At 38.3% G+C, this 22,752-nt stretch overlaps 1 protein-coding gene across 1 annotated transcript in view; it reads right to left on the reverse strand.

Moving 5' to 3' along the window:
- The window catches only part of LOC109205735 (MAP7 domain-containing protein 1-like), a 26,898-nt gene extending 4,352 nt beyond the window's left edge, over positions 1-22,546 (reverse strand). Inside the window, exons 1-2 of the mRNA XM_019368478.1 lie at positions 22,425-22,546; positions 20,365-20,561 (exon numbers count right to left, since the gene is read on the reverse strand). Of these exons, the coding sequence (XP_019224023.1) occupies positions 20,365-20,561; positions 22,425-22,546 (319 nt within the window). The remainder of the gene's footprint in view (positions 1-20,364; positions 20,562-22,424) is intronic.
- Positions 22,547-22,752: the final 206 nt, after the last annotated feature.

A 22,752-nucleotide genomic window follows, 5' to 3' on the forward strand; every position in this document is an offset into this window, starting at 1 on the left:
TATATATATATATATATATATATATTCAGCTTTCCTACCTGCACCTGCAGGCATGAAACGCAGGCCCCGGGAAATAGGGCGTCAGTACGAAAAAGGTAGTGAGTATGTAAGGCATGAAAACTAGTACGTAAAAGACATAGATGAAACATGGAATAAAGAAATCCATTTGTAAATATGAATAACTTTGTAAAATTCTGAAACATTTATAATGTCATGCACGTGCATATAAATATCGTGTCATGCATAGGTATAGGTGTATATAATATCATCAAGCCTCTAAGGGCATCCCATCATACCGTTTCGGCCACTGTGGGCAACATCATCAACATATACCAACTGATCGGGTGGTGGTGCGTATATAATACCGTAACCTTTTCCCATAGCCCATATACATATACTATACATATATACACGTATATAACGCAATCTGATCATGGGTCAGTGTAAATGAATACGATGCATGAGATGCATAAGAAATACGTTAATAGGATGTTCTCGGAATGCCATAAAAATCAATATACCTTTCGGATAAACCTTATCAAATACGTATTTTTCTGAGAGCCATGAACAGATGATAGAATAATAAGACTTATGGGAGAATAAGAATAAGCACATCTCTAGCATTCTACGAAAAGAGTAATTTATGGAAAATGTGCATTTACTCGTTTCTTCTGTATAATTTGGATCATGCCAAAAAGAAAGAAGGAATGGCCTTAACATACCTGGAGCGGGGAAAAATCCGTATGATATTCTTGGAAAAGGTTGCACCGTACTCCTTTAGAACCACAAAATTTGTACGTTGATAAGCTTCCAATAATTGTCGTAGGATTTTTGGGTTGGAAAACGTTTTGTTGCAGCTTGCTAACGTTCTGGATTTTAAAGTTTTGGTTGCAAGATGTTCTGTAAAGATGGCTAACTTTAGGTTTGGTTGAAAGGAACTTTTCTTGTGGCTATTAACACCATGAAGACTACTACTTCTCCTTATGCACCAAAAGGATTTGCTTTGATCCTTTTGTTTCAAGATTCTGAGTCTGTAGAATTGCTACGTGATAGTAAATAAGGACCAAAATGAGCTTTGATGTAAGAATGATTATCATTCTAATGATTTTAGTCTTTACTGAATATGGAAAATAATGGGGTGAAGGTGTATTATTTTTCCACCTAACAAAGAAATGACTTAGTCATTTCTTTACAATGTGGCTAGCTGCCACGTATTAAGGGGTGGAAATTATTAAACTTTATCCACTTATTAGTTAATTAGGTAATATGCCGTTGTCCGGTAATTAACCAGTTACCCGCATAATTAAAAATTGTCTCAAATTACTTAAAATTCTACTTATTTTTAATATACTTTATACATCATTCTATCACAGTTATATAGTACCTTGTATGGTACTAGTCCATAAATATCGGGTATTATCGCTCGACCCGTATTTTATCCCAAATCGGCAACCTTCAACGAAACTCATTTTCTTTAATCCGTGTACCCTTTATCCTTCATGACACTTACTTATCGCTTGTTATAAATAGCATAAATACGTCAACCTCAAGATAATCTCATCCCCGAGTCTACGTCAATTAACTGAAGACGAAACTTTTAATGTACGAAAACGCGAGATGTAACAGAAGTCCCTGCACCACCTGCTCTGGAGTATAGGCGGCAGGAGTTTAAGTACATCCCCCGACCTGAACTAAAATCGCCTGAGCTAAGCTAGTGCAAACAATCAATATCTGGGCCAAAGCCTCCTGATGGCCTGGAATCACAATGGACACAACTGGTGCCTAAGCTGGTCTCACCGGCTCAACCACTTCTAGAACATGCTCCTGAGTAGGAGCAACTGGTAGATCTACAAGTGTTGCTCTAGCTTTTGTACGAGCTGCACCTCGGCCTCTACCGTGGCCCTAACCTCTCGTGGCCCTAGCTTTTGGTACTAGTGACCGTCCGCCCGATCCCATAGCACGTGTCCTCACCATCTGTGAGACTATAGAATAATAGAAGTTTAGTTATCGAAATCAGCAAATTCGCACGATAAGAATACAAGAATGTGAAGTTCCTAAGGGTTCGACAGCTCTCGAAGATAAGAACAGACATCTCCGTACCGATCCACAAGAGTCTACTAAACCTACTCATGACTTGTGAAACCTATGTAACCTAGGCTTTGATACCAACTTGTCACGACCCAAATCTCACATGCCGTGATGGAGCCTATCACAATACTAGGCAAGCCAACTTTCACAATAAAACCACGCATTTTTAAATTTGGAAAACATAATAATATAAGTTCAAGAGAAAATCTCATAAGTACTAATAAGAAAATACCGCGACTCATTACAGTATTCCCCAAAATTTAGGTGTCATTGAGTACATGAGAATCTATACAATAACATGGTCTGAAACACTTCCTAGGAGGCTAGAACAACATAAATAAGACTAAAAATAAAGGACGAGAGTCAAGGTCTGCAGATGCCAAAGTAGATACCTCGATAATCTCTGAACTGGTAAAAACTCCAAATCAGCAACTACCGTGCCCGTAAATACCTGGATCTGCACACGAAGGGCGGAGTGTAGCGTGAGTACAACCAATGCAATAAGTAACAAGTCTAAACTTTGGGCTGAAAGCAGTGACGAGCTCAACCAACACAGTCCAAATATAGAATTTAACTGTATAGAAATGGCAGGAAATAGGACAATAATAACTAAGAGAAAACTCGTGATTCGTTCGTACACAATACAGTAAATGTAGACATGCTTTCAGGCTTAACAATTAAGCTCAATGCGAATAAAATATGCCAAGTCTGAGTGATATGAGGAATATGACATCTCTATATCAATATGCCAATATGCATATCGTATGTGATGCAACACAATGAAAGCCTCACATACTCACACTCTCAGAATACTCAACCTGACTGTCTCAATTCTCACTCATCACACTCAGCACTGTACGGTACCTGTTGTGGCGTGCAGTCCTATCCCATCATGAATAGAACATGTGCTCAATAATGGTATGTCAGACTCTGGAGGGGCAGATCCTGCCAAAGCTCTAATAAAACCTATTGTGGCACGCAGCCCGATCCCATCATGAATCAATAATGCCAATTGTGGCGTGCAGCCCGATCCCATCATGAGTCAATAGTACCCGATGCAGCGTGCAGCTTGATCCCATCAATATCACTCACAAACAGTCCCTCGGCCTCACTCAGCCATCAATCTTTCCAGTCTCTCGGGCTCATAACACTCATGCCAAGCAGCCCAAACCAATGATACATGATGTGACAATATATGACAACAGAGACTGAGATATGATATGCAATGATGAATGCAATTGAGTACATAACTGCAACAAACAAAATAACTCAATAGCAAAGAACGACCGATGTGGGTCCAATAGCACCAACACATAGCCTAAACATGGTTTCTAACATAAATCACGACTCAAATTCTCTAACACATAGAGTAAAGTAATAATATTTAGATAAGATAACTATACAGTTCCACAGAATCGACTGAATCACCATTACTACGGTGCACGCCCACACGCCCATCACCTAGCATGCGCATCACCTCAACACCAATCATATAACACGTAATTAAAGGGATTCATGCCCTCATAACCAAGTTTAGAAGTGTTACTTACCTCAAATCATGCAAATCTCTACTCTAATAAGCCCTTTCCTCGCGAATCGGCTTCTAAACGCCTCGAATCTAGCCACAAACAACTCGATACATTCAACACAAGATATCGGAATTAATTCCATATGAAAATTCTAATTTCTTAATCAACGTAAATTTTTGTAAATTTGAATTGCAGGTCAACCTAGAAAACTAAATTCAAATATAGCAAGTAAACTCAATCTTGTAAAAATATCTAATTCTATATGGAGAAATAAATAGGAAAAATGTATAAGTACCCCCAACTTATTGTTACACCCCATATTTTCGTACGTGAGAGTACGTCGTAAGTCAATTGATGTAAGCTCTTAAATGAGATCATATTTGAAAGTACATAAAATTAAGTTAATCATGTTAACTTGGAGGCTACAAATATTTAAGATTATGGACTGCAAGTACCAAGAGGGTTGGAAGGCTTAGAAGCTAAACCAATTGAAGAAAATAAGTTTCATCGAATATCGACATTTTGGAAACGTTATAACATGTACTTTTGGGGTGATAAAAGGGTGCTTAACATGATAAGGAGGTTATGTTATGATTTATCTTAGTCTTATGATATTTGTGTAATACATTTTGAATCCAAGCGAGTTGTGGAATAAAAGTTGGCAAAGGTCATCACAAGTTACATTCATAAATATGCTGAAAATTAGGTCAAATGTATCTGAGCATTTCTCCTAATGTACATGGAACTACGGGATGATATACCTACCAAATTGAAGATCTATGAGTTTAGTTACCAATGGAGTAAAAATTTCATTGATACGACATTGGAATAGAGAGAATTCACGTTTTCGAAAGACTGCGCAGACGGGTAGATGACAAGTAGGTGCATCACCTACTTGCCAAAAGGAGAGGCCTCAATTAAAAGCTCTAAGGTCGGACAAAGAGCCCTTTTAAGGGATGATTTCCTTCAGATATTACACTCATAATAGATAAAAAAAATTAGATGTGCACCCCAGCAAAATCCTCCCAAACATTCAACCCAAAACCCTAAGTAATTTTCTCTACTTTTCAAGTTCTAGTTGGAGAAAAACCTAAGGGTTGAAGAATCAAGATAGGAGATGAGATATTCAACAAATATGGTAAGTATACTGCCCTTAATAATCCACTTTTTTTTTGCTTTTAAAGCATATAAATTCATTCAATAATTGTAAGAACTCGCGGGACGGTGATCGGAAGTCGTGAGTTCGACTTGTTCAACTTGTAGTGGACTGTTTTGTGGGTTGTTTCATGTTGCTGTTGGGTTGTCTCTTTTGATGCTGTTTTTGTGGAGTTTTGGAGGAGAAAGAGTGTGGAAAAACACCACATAATGGCAGGGTGGTTGGTTGGTCGTCGTCGTTACATTTTTGGGTTGTTTGACACTACTATGGTTGTCGTTTTGTGAATGGAGTGATAGGGGTATGTTGGGATGTTTTGTGGTATTTTTTGATTGATATAAGGTTGGAAAATGATGTATATATGTTGTTATTTTTGTGTCCTTGCGTTGTGTCGCGCGCCCCCCCCCCCTTTTTCTCGCGAAATCGGGTTTATGACATTTTGGGGCAACTCATTCCTTTTGGGAACTGGGTTCAGCATTTGAAGAGTCGCCACCTAATGAGTTAATGTGCATTAGGACACCAATAGAGATTCCATTCTAAGTTTGATTAACCAGAGATTGGGTAAGGGATTGAAATTATCCCAAGGGGAAGGTGTTAGGAACCCCTCAGGATCCACTAGTGTGGTTCCCGGCCAGACAGTCATCGTGAATTGGGGTGCAATTAACATATAAACAAATAAGGCTCAATCAAGAGGGGATTTCAAATAACAAATGTTTGAAAGGGAACAAAGTATGAGAGAGCAATTAAAGCTGATTTTAAACAAGGAGTTGCAATGCTTTTAAAAGAAAAGGGAAATAAGGGAAAGGGGGTTCTAGGTTTATTTAAAATATGGATCACATCAATGCAATACCCGGTAATCACTCCTCAGAAGAGGGGCTACACGTGGCATTAGTGCACCGGTCATCATATCCATATCTACCCTTTCCCACCCCGTTTAAGGTTCTAAAGCGCGGATTGGTCTCGATTACTATTGCATGCTTTTACCCGTCCCATTCCTATCAGTCCCGGAGGCACTTAGGACTACTATTCCTAAAGGAAAGGGATATTAGGCTGATTTGTTTCAAAGGATAAAATCTAAGGCGACATACAAAAACACGTACTGCATGTTGGGGAGAACACATAAACAGATAAAGGCTCATATACACCTCCTTAAACAAAAAAAACACATAATTAGCATGACTTGCACATACTTTTTTTAGGTCTGATTAAAAATACTAAAGACGTGGGGAGTTTGATTCAGAGCCAGATTCATCAGATACCTCAGATAAGAAACCCAAATCAGGCTTGCCTGCTGGTTGGATCAGTTACTAATTAACAAAGGCGAATTCAGTTTTATTGATGTTATTACCTAAGGCTTGCCTAAGTGTTTAAACGGAGTCCTATAGGAATGACCTACTTTAATTCAGAAAGCGGCGAAACAGTAAAAAAAATGAATTGTTTGAGATCCTATAGGCATGCTTGCTAAATCTCGTTAAGTAAGGGAATTAGATTGTTTAAAAATGATTCAGAATAGACCGATTTTAAAACAGACCAGTTTCAAGTTCTGCAGGTGATGGTATCTATTATTGCTGATTAAACCCTATGAACATGATATATAACATGAAGCGAATTAGATTTATTTAAGAACCCCCTATAGGCATGATTTCTATATGTTACTGATTTCAGCATTATGAACATGACACTTATTTACAGCTGTTTAGACCCTAAAACATGATATCTAAGTGGCATGCAGAATTTAAATACGTCCTATAGGCAGGTTATATAGGTGTGACATTGATCATGGAGAAAATGAGATAAATCCTATAGACATGGTGTCTAAAAATGCAGAATTGAACACAAAGAATTCAAATAGTCCTATAGGCAGGTTATCAAGGTGTGACATTGATCATGGAGAAAATGAGATAAACCCTATAGACATGGTGTCTAAAAATACAGAATTGAACACAAAGAATTTAAATAGTCCTATAGGCAGGTTTTCTATCCTTGAGCATACATGTTCACCCAACCCTTTTCACTAGCCATCCCCAAATATTTATTACAACTTATTACAAACCAGAAATACTGAATTACAAAAGAAAGAATGAAAGAAAAAGCTACAACCATAGGAAAGCCTGATTTGACTTCCTATCTGAGATATGCAAGGAACCGTATCTTTGCCAATGCCATGATTTTAAAGCCTTTCTCAGACCTGGGTGTGTCAGAGTTCCCTAAGGGCCTCAATAGGACCTCGGGCAATGCTCACACCCAAGTTACACAACCAGAATAGAGATGAGTGCAGTGTGGAGATGCCAGCCCTCATATGTCCAAGTTCAGAGGGAGCTCATGGGGCCCCAAGGCAAGACTCACATGAGGGGGCCAGAACTTAAGTTCTAAGAAGATAGTGAGAGTGCAGGAACAGAGTTTTAAGGGCTGAGGGAATAAAGGAGAGGGAAAGGGTGATGGGGGATAGCCATTAACATCTCAGGGAATCAATAACTTCACAAAAGGGGGCAGGGGATTGGGAATCCATTGCAAAGGAGCCTATACACTTAGGCACGGGTTAACTTTGGGCATGGACAGCAATAGGAAGTGCTGACATGCCTGTAAATCAACCAGAACACACAACAGATAAGGGAAACATGGAGGTTGTGATCCCAAAGGGATCAAGTTTAGGTCATGAATAGCAATGTTCAATGATGTCATGCCCCAAACCAACCACAGATACTAACAACATTAGGGATAGGGATTCAAAGTCCACAAGCTATGATAAATAACAAAATCATTTATTCAGACAGAAGGGCAGAGCATAGCATGCATTAATAATGGAACTATCTAAATATAAACAGGAGGCAGACTAGAAGGAAAGAAACAGTAAAGAAACATGTTGTTGTTGATGCTGAAAAAAATTAATCAGAACATACCCGTTAAAGAAGCAAAGTGCAGTAAAGAAAGTAAGCAGGACTTCAAAGTATAGCCTTGGCATTCAGCCGGCTAAGCAAACAGTAGCACAAGTAGTAATAAGCAAGAGAGAGAATTTTCTTTTTGAGTGTAAGTGTGTGTTCAGAACTAGAAAGTTCTTGTGTTTGTGTTAATGAGAGATTATGTATAGATAGTAGTTCGAAACTAGGTAAAATAAGGCATGAATCATAATAGTATAGTAATTATGGAACTCAGAATCAATTAGAGCAAAATCAGTACAAGCACTAAAGGAATTAGTTCAAACGGTAAGGACAAGTAACGAATAAGGAAAGAAATCAATGTACGACCAACAAGGAAAGATTTCAAATTCAGTAAGTATAGGATAAACAATTAGGGCTAAGTTCAGAAAACTCTAATTATGGAGATAGTCAGTAAGAATCAAAAACCAATGTGGAAAAGGTACACAAATCAATCGAATTGAGTAGATAGGGTAGGAATCGAAGGTTTAAGGGAAAGTGATCAAATTAGACCAACAAACAGGGAAATCAGAATCAATTAAAAGAAAGTCATGAGTCAGTGTTTTGCATATAAATAAAGTAAGACATAGATGGTTAAGAGTCGACATACAACTCTAGCAAACGTAAGAATCAAACAATATTGATTCAATGAGAAAGAGGCAAGTTTTGAACAGTTAGGATGAACACAAGCACATGGAATCAGTGTAAGTTTAGACTAAGAAACTGAGTAGAAATATATCAAGGCAAGATAGTCATGAAAAATCACAGAAACTCAAAAACGAGAACAGGCCAGTCATGCTGATACACAAAACCAAACAAAGAACCCCCTAAAAAGTTAGGGCTCTCAACATAGAAGAGTTAAAGATGTAGCAAACTCATAGAATCAGTCAAGATATGCAAGAAATATAAGTTAAAACACAAAGAATCAGTTAAACAAGGTTTTAAAAGAAGTTCCGAAAACCCTAGTTTTAGAAGAAGATTAAAAACACTTGAAACCGCATGATTCTTGTAGAAAACCTTAAGGACAGTGTAAAACATTAAAGTAACAAACTCAAATCGTTCTAGGTCTGTATAGATCTAGGAGATATAGGCAGAAATTAGGGTTTCAGAAGAACCCATAATGAGACGAAGAAACATGTCCAAAAACTCAAAGATCGTGACCAATGCAGCGTGATTTTGCTCGAAATTACACTGGAGTAGCCAAGAACAGACAAGTGAAAGACCCTAGATGTGAGTCGGCATGGCCCTGGGCCCTTGAAGACCTTAGAGAAGGCAAGCATGGCATGAGAGAAGCCATTGGAGGCTTAGGAGTCGATGAGAAGTCACCGGAGATGACCGGAGAAGAGAGGTCGGCGGTTGAAGGGCTAGGGTTTGGTTGAGAGTTACTGAGAGAGGAGAGGATCTTAGGGCGGCGGATTCTGGGAAATGATTAGGGTTGGGGGTGGTTTAGGATTAAAAAAGGCAAGAATCAATACGGGCCGTTGATCTTTCAGATCAACGGCCATGATTTAATTGGTGTTGGGTCGGGTAGGTGTGTTTAGGGTTTGGGTCGGGTTACTTGGGTATGAAATTGGGCTGGGTTGAGTTCAATTTAGGCTACAACTGAAATCCAAATCTGGATATAATTTAAATAGCCACTTTTCCCTATTTTAATTTATAAAAATAATAAGGTAATTTCTGTAAATAAATTAAAGGTACTATAATGATTTATAGTACATAATTAATTATTAAAAAATACCAGACCTAATCTTGTGAACCTAAATGCAATTAAATTTTAAAAGAGGATAATATTGCAATTATATGCAATTTAGCTTTAAAAATACTAAATAAATTTGTAAAAAATGTACAAAAATTCCATTGGCTACATTTAACATAAATATGAGAATACAATAGGTAAATCACCAAAATGATAGTTTTGGAAGTAATTATTGAGATTTTATAGATAATAAAGGGAAAATAAATCAATTTAAATCTTTGAAAATTGTGAAAAAAAATAATAAAACCCTTGGATATACTTATATATGCTGTTTTGAAAGTATTTTGCATATTGAAAAATATATATTTAGGGAAAAATTGGGTGTCAACACGTTGTTGGTGTTATATTGAATTAGGGGGAAGTAAAGATTATAGGGGAGATGCTGCCCGTTTTGTTACAAAATAAGCTTGTCGTTCGTTGTGTGATAGTTGTACCTTCCATAACTTGATGATAGCATTGTTATCATTGTTGTAGATTAAGGTGCAACAAGACGAGCTTAGTGTGGTTACTATTGTGATAAGGTATGTTAAGGCTAAACCTTTCTTTCATTTTGGCATGATCCAGTAACTACATGTGTTTGCTAACGAGACATAAAGAGAAGTTCATATCCCTGAATTTATGTACATTTTCCTAGTCTCGTAAGTTACAGCATTCTCCCTTATCGGGACTTCATATTCAGTTTAATTTTGTCTTCTATCAGCCAAGAGAGCAGAGAGTCTATATATATACAGTATTACAGTATTTTCACCACCATCGAGCTATAATCGATGGGCAGGCCCCTATTGGGAAGCCTCTGATCAGATGGTGAGTTATACACCGAGCCTACTATGGACGAGCGCCTATGAGCGAGCCCAGAATGGCGGAGATACAGAGCCTAGTATGGTCGAGCACCTATGAGCGAGCCTACTACGGTAGAGCAGTTACATATACCGAGCCTTATAAGGCCAGACATCTATTTTACTTACTATATTGAGAGAGTTGAGTCAGTATAAGCAGGTAAGCATATGTTCAGGTTATCTTTGACTCTCAGTTACTTTCAGTTATTATATTATCAGTTTAGTTTCAGCTTTCAGTTATTCTGTTGCCTTACATACTCGGTACATTATTTCGTACTGACGTCCCTTTTGCCGGGGACGCTGCATTTCATGCCTGCAGGTCCTCATTGACAGTTGGACAGCCAATCTCAGTAGACAGAGTCAAACACCGGCTTGGTTGGTAAGCTCCACTTCCTCGGAGTTACCGGGTCTAGACCTTGGAGTCCATTTTATATATACAGGTTTGATGGGTAGATCAAGGCCCTGTCCCGATCATGGTACAGTTCAGTTATTCTAGAGGCTTGTAGACGAGTCTTGTATATTTTTATATCTATAAATATTCATGGCGGCTTAATCGGCCGACACAGTTATATATATATATCAACTTTTGGGTATGTTTACCCCACAAATAAGACAGACATTATTTTCAGACGATTTAGAATATGGCCTCATCGGCCTAAGCTGAAGGTTACCCCTCTAGAGTTCACAATTACAGAGTGGTATACTCGGGTTGAGTACAGCACAGGGTGCCGGCCACGCCTCTTCAAGCTTGGGGTGTGACAAACTTGGTATCAGAGCAGTTCTATCCTAGGGAGTCTACATGCCGTGTCTAGTAGAGCCTTGTTTATAGATGTGTTGTGCACCATATTATATAAATAGGAAGCTACAAGGCATTTAGGAGTATGTTACCCTTCTTTCAAATCCACATCGTGCTATAAAGATGAGCCATAAAAATTCGAGCCAAGACTTATGTTTGCTAATTTATAGATACTTGCAATTTGAAAAATTACAGCTAGCTAGAGGACTAATACAGCAGCAGGTAAGGGCACTAGTAGAGAGAGAATTTTTGACAATGTGGCTCAGTTTGAGGCCCTATCAGATCGTGCATACTGGATGTTCGAATTTCCTAATTAAGATCCTAAGACGGGAATATCTAATATACCCCACGAATAGCAGGCCATGGGAGTATTAGAAGGTAAAAGTATTAAGTCTCAACAGATAATAAAAGGAATATGAAAAAGGGTAAAAGGTACCCAATTAGTGAAGATAATCAGTTTTTAAAATTCAGACAGAGAAATATAAGTATTTGAGTTACCGTTAACAGTAACAAAAGTATGTACAATTGGCCACACCCATCTTAATTATGTCCTGTGGGAACTAACATTCATTGTTTAAGAGAAAGATGGGACATCAGGATCCAGCTAGGGTTAGAGTAACCCAAATGGTGGATGAACTGTGATCATTAGCTAAAATTTTCGAAGGATAGTGCCAACGTGGTAATACATCTCCTTGTGAGACAGCCAAGTGGTGCTCCCTAGAATAGAACAGTCAGATATGAATACTAGAATGTCCAGAAAATTTTCAGAAGACGGGCAGGAATCCTAAAAGGGAAAAATATTTACCTTTGTATGTCTCCCGTCCCTAGTAAAAAGAGAATGCTAGGTGACCCGAAGAGCCAGTGGATAGAGCAAGGGGAGCTAAAAGAGAAAGAATGTTTTGTTGAAGTTTTTAGAATAAGGTAATAAACAGAGATATTAGCAGGAGAATAAGAACGGTGTAAATGAAGCTTAAGAGTAAGATGTGATAAAAGGGTGGTAACGGTAAATCATAATATGATATGATAAAAGAGTCTATAGTCTAAGTGAAGGAAAAGACAAGAGGTGATAGGCCTTGAGACAATAAATGAGTATAGACCAAAAGTCATATTCTCATTGCGAGAAATGAGTTGGTGAGTCCAATGTGATTACCAGAACAAAAATTTAGACCCCAGGAGTAAGAGAAATCATCATGGGCTAGTGAACAAGATAAACTGAACATCAATTAGGGAACAAATGATGTGATAATAGTCGACATCAAGAGAATTTCAAAGATCGCATTCCAGTAATAATAAAATGGACAACATAAGAATAATCTTTAAAGGTCATTCAGGAAGACATTCCGCCAAAGCAAAAAATTTGATCAAAGTTAAGCCTAAGGAACTAAGTGTGCCAATTACACTAGGTGTCACCCTCGTGCATAAGGAATTAAGCTATCCTTGGTAGAGAAGAGTTACGGCAAGGCGAGTAAGAGTCAGTGAAGACATGAAAAGATGCCAAAGATGAAAAGGTAAACCATATATAGGTAAATCTTCATAGCACTAAATGCTAGTACTCCCCTAAATGGGGGAAGATGGTGTGCTATGGTAGTAAGTCAGAGTTATGTAGTTCAAGTAACTATGGAATAGTAAAGAAAGAATGTAGTAAAAAGGCGAAGTAATGAGATTGCATTTATTCAGATCCTACAGATATGCTACGACTCAAGAACATTATGCAAGCACGAAGTTGGGAGAGGCAGTAAGGGTTCCCACACCTGATGTTATTGATAAATTAGTACGAATGAATATTTGATACATTAGGAGCCAGTGCAAAATGTAAGTTAAGACAAAAGACATAACTCAAGAGAGGTTACACAAAATATAAATATGAGCATGGACTGACGAGTAGTTAGTACTGATTCAGAAAGAGCTTGGTTCTGGCTAGACAAGAGGTCTCAGATAAATCAGTAGATCATGCAAGATAAACGTAGTGAAACCCAGCATAGGAAATTCAGTCTCTCATATACGATATCGTAATCCTCAAGAAATATTCAGATAGGAGTTGGGGTAGTAGAAGGTACAGTGTAAATGTTACGGAAATAAAAGAGAGTGCCACTAGGGAGACAACTGAATTTTCTATTCAGAAGCAACCCTACAAGCCCAAGGGCATGGAGGAAAGTAACAAAGGATAATGATAGGTGACTACGAACATTAGAAATTCCGTGGGGTATAAAGTGTAATAAGCTCGCAGCTTTACAAGAGCCAGAGGGTCTTCCCTAAGCACTGCAACGAAACACTAGCTGAGAAAATAAGGAAGAAGGCTTCAAGCTAAGCATAGTGACCTAAAGAGGAAATGATCTTATAACAACAGTCTTACTACAATATTGTACACACTCCATAAGAAAGTGGCACCTATCATGCCTAATGAACGGAAAAAAGTAATATTCGAGATTATATGAGTTGCACAAAATTCCAATAGCTATGGGAACTAAGATAAGTCAAGTACTCATGCACCAAGGGGCAGAACGACCAGGAAAAGTAATTGCTTGCTTTTTAAAGAAGGATGAAAAGGCGCGAAAGGAATTATTCGATCAATGACCTCGTGTTAGTTACATTATGAATGTTTTTAAGATTTCGGAGTGTTATCCATACAGCATATATGTTGACAATGATACGGCTACAGGAGACTCTAGTATAAATTAAAAGAAAGAATTGAGTCCACGTCACAGACAAAAGCTTGAATTGATAGAAGGTTATATCATGGATGTTCCATAGCGTCCACGAGGGGCTAAAGTAATAACTAATACCTTGAGCCGCAGATCAGAAGATAGCTTAAGCCTACTTAAAGGCTGAGAGAGAAGAGGAAACTAAAGAGTTACATCATCTAAGCAAATTAGGAGTCTGATTATTAGACCAAGATAATTATAGAAATCGTGATTGAGAACATTGCAGAATCACCCTTAATATCTTATGTACAAGAGAGATAGTACAATAGTCATATTCTATAATGGCTCTACGATAAAGCTAGTTAGAAGAGTACTAGCCTCATAAGAAGTTAGTATGGAGCTCCCACCGGATTGTGTATGCACCAGAGGTGCAAGTATTATATTAGAGATACAAGTTATGGATGTGAATTCCACCTATGTGGAAGGGAGGTTATGAAAGAGACAGAATATGTGATGCGAGATTTAAAGGTAAGTAAGGTAAAGGTAACGAAGGTACGAGATACTCAAATACAGAAGCTTGGTAATAGTCTAGACTTCATATACAGGGCTAGAAACGCCGTGATTCTGTATCCATAAATGATAGTGGTGTCATTACTAGCATATCTTCCACCCTATCGTTTCCAAGTACTGAGAGGTCTAGTTAAGAGAGTACAGAAGAGCTAGAGATGGCGTGATGTTTTGCTTGTGGTTCCAGAATAACATAAGGAAATGTATGGTGCTAGGAAGTGAAAGGAAGGTTGTGAGTACCATAAATAGATATGTGTAGGTCGCAAACTAAAGTATGGTAGAGCAACAAGGTTTTAGGTGGATAAGAGTAAGGATAAGAAAAGGTGAGTGAGAAGGTGACGAGAATAGGTGAGTCCTCGGGATTAAACCCATCACAACAAGAGAGCTGATGGTTTCCATAAGTTATAAAAAGCTGAGTATAGCCTGAGTAAACTTAGAGGAGTTTAAGACTAGGAGAATTTAAAGGAGATGGAATGCTTCCCTGGTGGTAGAATAAGGGTGTAATTGTGATAGATAAGAGGATGACGTTTAGTCCTTTGATTGGGTAATGATTTTAAGAAAAGGTATTTCATGAATTGCACGGGATTAGAATACGCCCCCAACCTCATAAGATGAATCACGTTGCTATGAAATACGGTTATTGAAGTATAGTATTAACCCTAAGTGGATCAAGCAAATAACTCCAGATGTTCCCCGATGAGACGTGAGCCCTAGTGACAATATATTACATAAGAGTTTCAAGTTATCAGTGGTAGATTATAGATCAACATAAGGTGAATCAACAATAGTTGGATAAAAGTTCCAAAGTACGAGATGGGATTTGTTTGTCATTCTTAAGATGAATAGTAATGAGAACGCATTAAAGGACTTAGATTTATACATATAGGATAAGCAGCGAGAGAGTAACTTAGAGTTTGGTAGCAGACCTCAGTAATAATAAATCAAAGCATGTGGTATGTTATAGTATGACCTACCTAGATGCAATAAAGCCATAAGGATAGATATCCGAGGCTATGAAACAAGATATAGAAATAGTCGTAAGTTCGACAAAGTACCAAGCAAAGGACTTCAGTACACCTATATAGATGACTAGAGGGACAACTTGCCATAGTTATGTATATGTTCCCAAAGTGAGGCCTAGAGATTGGCTAAAAGCTGGAGGAAAAAGGACAGAAGAGTCGCATAGGCGCACATACAAGACAAAGTCGTACAGGCTGCATGACAGAAGGCCGCAACAGTTACGAGATCAGAAGAGTTCCGACCACAGGTCGTGGTGTGAGAAAGAGGCCTAAAGGGGGGAATGCCCTGGCCTTTGGATTTGTTCATAGAGCAGTGGCCTAGAAGACAAGGACAGTATTAAGATATTCCTAAAAGCTATAAGTTATGAAACTGATAAGTGCATCAGTCAACATTCGAGGACGAAGGGGGGAATGATGTTACACCCCATGTTTTCGTACGTGAGAGTACGTCGTAAGTCATTTGATGTAAGATCTGAAATGAGATCATCTTTGAAAGTACATAAAGTAAGTTAATCATGTTAACTTGGAGGTCATAAATATTTAAGATCATGGACTGCAAGTACCAAGAGGGTTGAAAGGCTTAGAAGCTAAACCAATTGAAGAAAATATGTTTCGTTGAATGTCGACAAGTTGGGAAAGTTATAACATGTACTTTTGGGGTGATAATAGGGTGCTTAACACGATAAGCAGGTTATGTTATGATTTATCTTAGTATTATGATATTTGTGTAATACATTTTGAATTAAAGCGAGTTGTGGAACAATAGTTGGCAAAGGTCATCACAAGTTACATTCATAAATATGCTGAAAATTAGGTCAAATATAGCTGAGCATTTCTCCCAACGTACATGGAATTACGGGATGATCTACCTACCAAATTGAAGATCTATGAGTCTAGTTTCCAACGATGTAAAAATTTCCTTGATAACACATTGGAAAAGAGAGATATTCACGTTTTTGCGAGACTATGCAGACTGGTAGATGACAAGTAGGTGCATCACCTACTTGCCAAAAGGAGAGGCCTCAATTAAAAGCTCCAAGGTAGGCAAAAGAGCCCTTTTAAGGGATGATTTCCTTCAGATATTACACTCATAATAGATAAAAAAATCAGATGTACACCCCAGCAAAATCCTCCCAAACATTCAACCCAAAACCCTAAGTAATTTTCTCTACTTTTCAAGTTCTAGTTGGAGAAAAGCCTAAGGGTTGAAGAATCAAGATAGGAGATGAAATATTCACCAAATATGGTAAGTATACTGCCCTTTCTAATCCACTTTTTATGCTGTTAAAGCATTGAAATTCATTCAATAATTGTAAGAACTCACGGGGGGGTGATCGGAGCCGTGATTTCGAGTTGTTCAACTTGTTGTGGACTGTTTTGTGGGCTGTTTCATGTTGCTGTTGGATTGTCTCTTTTGCTGCTGTTTTTGTGGAGTTTTGGAGGATAAAGAGTGTGGAAAAACACCACATAATGGCAGGGTGGTTGTCTGGTCGTCGTCGTTACATTTTTGGGTTGTTTATCACTACTATGGTTGTCGTTTTGTGAATGGAGTGATAGGGGTATGTTGGGCTGTTTTGTGGTATTTTGTGATGGATATAAGGTTGGAAAATGATGTATATATGTTGTTATTTTTGTGTTCTTGAGTTGTTGGTGTTATGTCGAATTAGGGGAAAGTAAAGATTATAGGGGAGATGCTGCCCATTTTGTTACAAAATAAGCTTGTCGTTCATTGTGTGATAGTTTTACCTTCCATAACTTGATGATAGTATTATTATCGTTGTTGTAGATTAAGGGGCAACAAGATGATCTTAACGTGGTTATTGGAACTATTGTGATAAGGTATGTTAAGGCTAAACCTTTCTTTCTTTGTGGCATGATCCAGTAACTACATGTGTTTGATAACGAGACATAAAGAGAAGTTCATATCCCTGAATTTATGTACATTTTCCTAGTCTCATAAGTTACAGCATTCTCCCCTATCGGGACTTCATATTCAGTTTAATTTTGTCTTCTGTCAGCCAAGAGAGCAGAGAGTCTATATATGTACAGTATTACAGTATTTTCACCACGATCGAGCTATAATCGATGGGCAGTTCCCTATTGGGCAACCTCTAATCAGATGGTGAGTTATACACCGAGCCTACTGTGGCCGAGCGCCTATGAGCAAGCCCAAAATGGCAGAGATACAGAGCCTAGTATGGCCGAGCACCTATGAGCGAGCCTACTACGGCAGAGCAGTTACATATACTGAGCCTTATAAGGTCGGACATATATTTTACTTACTATATTGAGAGAGTTGAGTCAGCATCAGCAGGTAAGCATATGTTCAGATTGTCTTTGACTCTCAGTTACTTTCAGTTATTCTATTATCAGTTCAGTTTCAGCTTTCAGTTATTCTGTTGCCTTACATACTCGGTACATTCTTTCGTATTGACGTCCTTTTTGTCGGGGACGCTGCATTTCATGCCTGCAAGTCCTCATTAACAGTTGGACAGACCCTCTCAGCAGACAGAGTCAAACATCAGCTTGGTTGGTAAGTCCACTTCCTCGGAGTTACCGGGTCTAGACCTTGGAGTCCATTTTATATATACATGTTTGATGGGTAGATCGAGGCCCTGTCCCGATCATGGTACAGTTCAGTTATTCTAGAGGCTTGTCGACGAGTCCTGTATACTTTTATATCAGTAGATGTTCATGGCGGCTTAATCGGCCGACACAGTTATATATATCAACTTTTGGGTATGTTTACCCCACAAATAAGAGAGACATTATTTTCAGACCATTCAGAATATGGCCTCATCGGCCTAATTTGAGGGTTACCCCTCCAGAGTTCGCAGTTACAGAGTGGTATGCTCGGGTCGAGTACGGCACCGGGTGCCGGCCTCTTCAAGTTTGGGGTGTGACACCTATGTACAAAGTTTGAACTATAGATTTTTCCTTTGTCCCCCAAGCCCTTTTTTCCCGTAATTATTTGCACCCATATTAGTAAAAACCTCTCTCAAGAGCGTAGTACTTAGAGAAATAGGCTTTAACCTATACGAAATGGCCATGTGTGAATCTCAAAGCTAACTTTGAAGAGCTCTTCTTCAAAATATAAAAGACTCTTTATCCCATTTTTAGCAGCCATTTTCAAGAGCTTCGAAGCTATGTTTGTGTCTAAATTTTTCTTAGTTTGAACAAGTAAGATAATTTTTTGTATAAATTCCTCCCTTTGATATCGTATTGTAATTTTAGGGTTTGAAATTTTTTTCCCCAATTTCTATATATGAAATTTTAGGTTAGGAATGCCAGATACCAAGTTGAATAAATTGCGCATAGATGAAGACAATCCAATGCTCAATGGTGAAGTGCGATGCAAACATAGCATTTTTGTCACGACCCAAATCTCACATATCGTGATAGCGCCTATCACAATACTAGGCAAGCCAACTTTCACAATAAAACTACGCATTTTTAAATTTGGAAAATATAATAATATAAGTTCAAGAGAAAATCTCATAAGTACTGATAAGATAATACCGTGACCCAGTACAATATTCTCCAAAATTCGGGTGTCACTGAGTACATGAGCATCTATATAATAACGTGGTCTGAAACACTACCTAGGAGGGTAGAACAGTATAAATAAGACTAAAAGATAAAGGAGGAGAGTCAAGGACTGCGAACACCAAAGCAGCAACCTCAATAATCTCCGAAATAGTAAAACCTTCAAATTTGCGAACACCAAATCAGCTACCTCAATTCTCACTCAACACACTCAATCACTCAGTACTGTACAGTACCCACAGTGGCGTGGAACCCGATCCCATCATACGTCAATAGAACTTATGCTCGCTGCTGGTATGTCAGACTTCGGAGGAGCGGGTCTTGCCCAAGGGCTAATAAAACCTGTTGCGGCATGTAGCCCGATCCCATCATGAATCAATAATGCATGTTGCGGCGTGCAGCCCGATCCCATCATGAGTTAATAATACCTGCTGCGGCGTGCAGCCCGATCCCATCAATATCACTCACAAACAGCCCCTCGGCCTCACTTAGTCATCAATCTCTCCAGTCTCTTGGGCTCACAACACTCATGTCAAGCAGCCCAAATCAATGATACATGATGTGACAATATATGATAACAGAGACTGAGATATGATATGAAATGTTGAATGCGACTGAGTACATAACTACAATTAAGCAAATAACTCAACAGCAAAGAGCGATCGTTGTAGGCCCCAATAGCACCAGCACATAGCCTAAACATGGTTTCCAACTTAAATTACTGCTCAAATTCTCTAACACATAGAGTACAATAATAATATTCAGATAAGATGACTACATAGTTCCACGGAATCGACTGAATCACCATTATTAAGGTGCACGCCCACACGCCCGTCACCTAGCACGCGTGTCACCTCAACACCAATCACATAACACGTAATTTTAGGGATTCATACCCTAAGAACCAAGTTTAGAAGTGTTACTTACCTCAAATCATGCAAATCTCTACTCCAATAAGTCATTGCCTCGCGAATCGGCCTCCGAACGTCTCACGTCTAGACACAAATAACTAGATACATTCAACACAAGCTATTGGAATTAATTCCATATGAAAATGATAAGTTCTTAATCAAAAGTCAAAAATTCAACCCCGGGCACACAAGTAGGAATCCAATAAAATTTACCAAATCTGAACACTCATTTAACCATGAGTCTAACCATACCAAATATACTAAATTCCGACACCAAATCGTCACTCAAATCCCCAAATTTCACTCTCAAATCCTAGTCCAAAACTCCCAAATTCCTCCTTAGAAACACATAAACTAGGTGGGCAATTCAATGGGTAAATAATATTATTGAATAAAAATAACAAAAGAGGCTTACCTCAAGAATTCTCGTGAAATCCCTCTCAAAAATCGTCTCCAACCGAGCTTGCAAGTCCAAAAATCATAAAAATATTGGAACCCTTGAATTTTTAAACACTGCCAGTGGTTCTGCTTCTGCGGTCCATTCAGCCACTTTTGCGGTCAAAAAACCGCTTCTGCGGAAAACACTCAACCCCCGACCTCGCGCACCTGCGGCCAATCTTCCGTATCTGCGGGTGCGCTTCTGCGAGAAATCATCCGCTTTTGCAGACCTCAGCCTAGCCTCCCATAATCCGCATCTGCAGAGACCTTCCCCGCAGATGCGATAATTCCTTCGCACCTGCGACACTTCCCAACTCTTCCTAGACTGCACCTGCGACCATGTCTTCGCTTTTGCGATCACGCACCTGTGACCAATCTTCCGCAAGTGTGATGGCACCAGACATCAACAACCTATAAATTCTCCTAAGTCCAATTCCATTTCGATATCCATCCGAAACACCCCTAAGGCCCCTGGGGCCTCAACCAAATCCAACAAGTCCCAAAATACGGTACGAACTTAGTCGAGGCCTCAAATCACATCAAACAACATTAAAAATACGATCATGCCCCAATTCAAGCCTAATGAACTAAGGAATTCCAACTTCTACAATCGATGCCGAAACCTATCAAATCAACTCTGTTTAACCCCAAATTTCGTACACAATTCATAATTGACATAACGTAGTTATTCCAACTTCCGCAACCAAAGTCTGAGCCCGGTAACCACAAAGTCAACTCTCAGTCAAACTTCTGAACTCTCCAAACTTCTAATTTTCCAACTTTTACCATTTCAAGCCAAAATCACCTACGAACCTCCAAATCAATATCCGGACACACTCCTGTGTCCAAAATCACCATACAGAGCTAACATAACCATCAAAACTCCATTCTGGAGTTGTTTACTCATAAGTCAACATCAGGTCAAGTCTTTCGACTTAAGCTTCTAACCTTGGGACTAAGTGTCCCAATTTATTCTGAAACATCCTAGGAACCATATTAACTGCTCCGATAAGTCACATAACAATAATTGAGCATAGAATAAGTAGTAATTGGGGGAACAAAACTATAACATTCAAAAATATCGGTCGGTCGTTACAAGTTTGCTACAAATGCAAACTTCCTAGTCAGATTGCAATCTTGGAAGAAGATTTTGGTCTTGTCCTCACTATGAAGTATGTTTCAGGTTCTAATTTGGTCGATTAATATGAATTTTAGTGTTAAATTAAAGTTACTTTATTATCCTTACTGTATTCTTTAAATTTTAGGCCACGAATTTGAATTTTTCAGATGGAGAGACAAGTAAAGTGTTGATGAAAGATCAAAGTTTATTATTTCAAAATCGGTGAACAAAATCAAAGAGTTAGAAGAAAATTACGAGTGTCTTAATATGTATTTGGATGATCTTGAAGATTCAAAAGAGAAGAGTATGAAGGAAAAAAATAGAAGGAACTCGTGTAGAAAATTCATTTAGTGTACTATGATTTGCGTAGTTGTTGTGTGTGTTAGTAGCTTAATCCAAGTTGGAAATTTGAAGAAAAATCAAATGGATCTGCCATAGTAGGTAATTATTGTCGTAATAGAACATCACTTTGGTTGTTGTAATGGAACTTCACTAATGTCGGACATGCTAAGTTAGACGTGTTTTGGTTGTCAACTTCATTTTGGTAATGGAACATCATTTTGATATTGTATGGAACTTTAGTTTGGTTGATCTCACAATTCTTTTCTTGTCAACTTCACTTAGTATTGTTTGAGCAAATTTTGGCTAAAAAAGAAGCCTCTTTGCAGTAAAGTTAGCACACTGCCCAGCACTTCGTAATATCCTAACCAATCGTGTATGCATAAAACACTTAACTTCTACTACCTTGAATCTAAGTTACTTAAAAATTTAGCAGCAACACAAATGTCAGTCCAAATTCAGTAGGAACACAAATTTCAGTCCATAATTCCAGAATTCAAGGATACTAGAACTTATATTCAAGACTATATATGAACACAAAGCTTCAAAATTACATTTAAATACCGGGTATTTGCAGTACCAAAACAACAAAAATAATGGTACCATTCTAACAAGAATACAAATAGTAGCTTCATATGAACAATTCCACTAGCTTCATATGATAAAAAACACCATAGGAGAAGTAAAACAGTAGGGCTATAGTAATTTCCATGGGTCTCGAGGTTGTGAACAAGTGGTATTTTGGTTTGGGTTGTTTGAACCGGTAGACCTTGATTGATCTTTAATTTCTTGAAGCCTTCTTATTGTGATTGCTTGTTTTCCTTTCCACTTCAGTCCACTTGTTGGTTTGAAACCAATATCACCAGTTACATCAGATGAACTTGTTATCATTGTTAATGATCTAGTGGATACTACTCTGCTACTTTGTATTCTAGGCTATACAAAAATAGCTTAGTAAGTTTAAAGTACAGTGAGAAAGATAATAGCAGATATAATTGCATCAACACTTCCATTAAAAGTTGTGAAGCCATTTTCAGCTTGAAACATACCCATTCCCCCACCCCTTCCCCTTCCTCTAGTAGCAATAGATGAATTAG

The sequence above is a fragment of the Nicotiana attenuata genome, unplaced genomic scaffold, assembly GCF_001879085.1.
Source record: "Nicotiana attenuata strain UT unplaced genomic scaffold, NIATTr2, whole genome shotgun sequence".
In the NCBI taxonomy this organism is placed as follows: Eukaryota; Viridiplantae; Streptophyta; class Magnoliopsida; order Solanales; family Solanaceae; genus Nicotiana; species Nicotiana attenuata.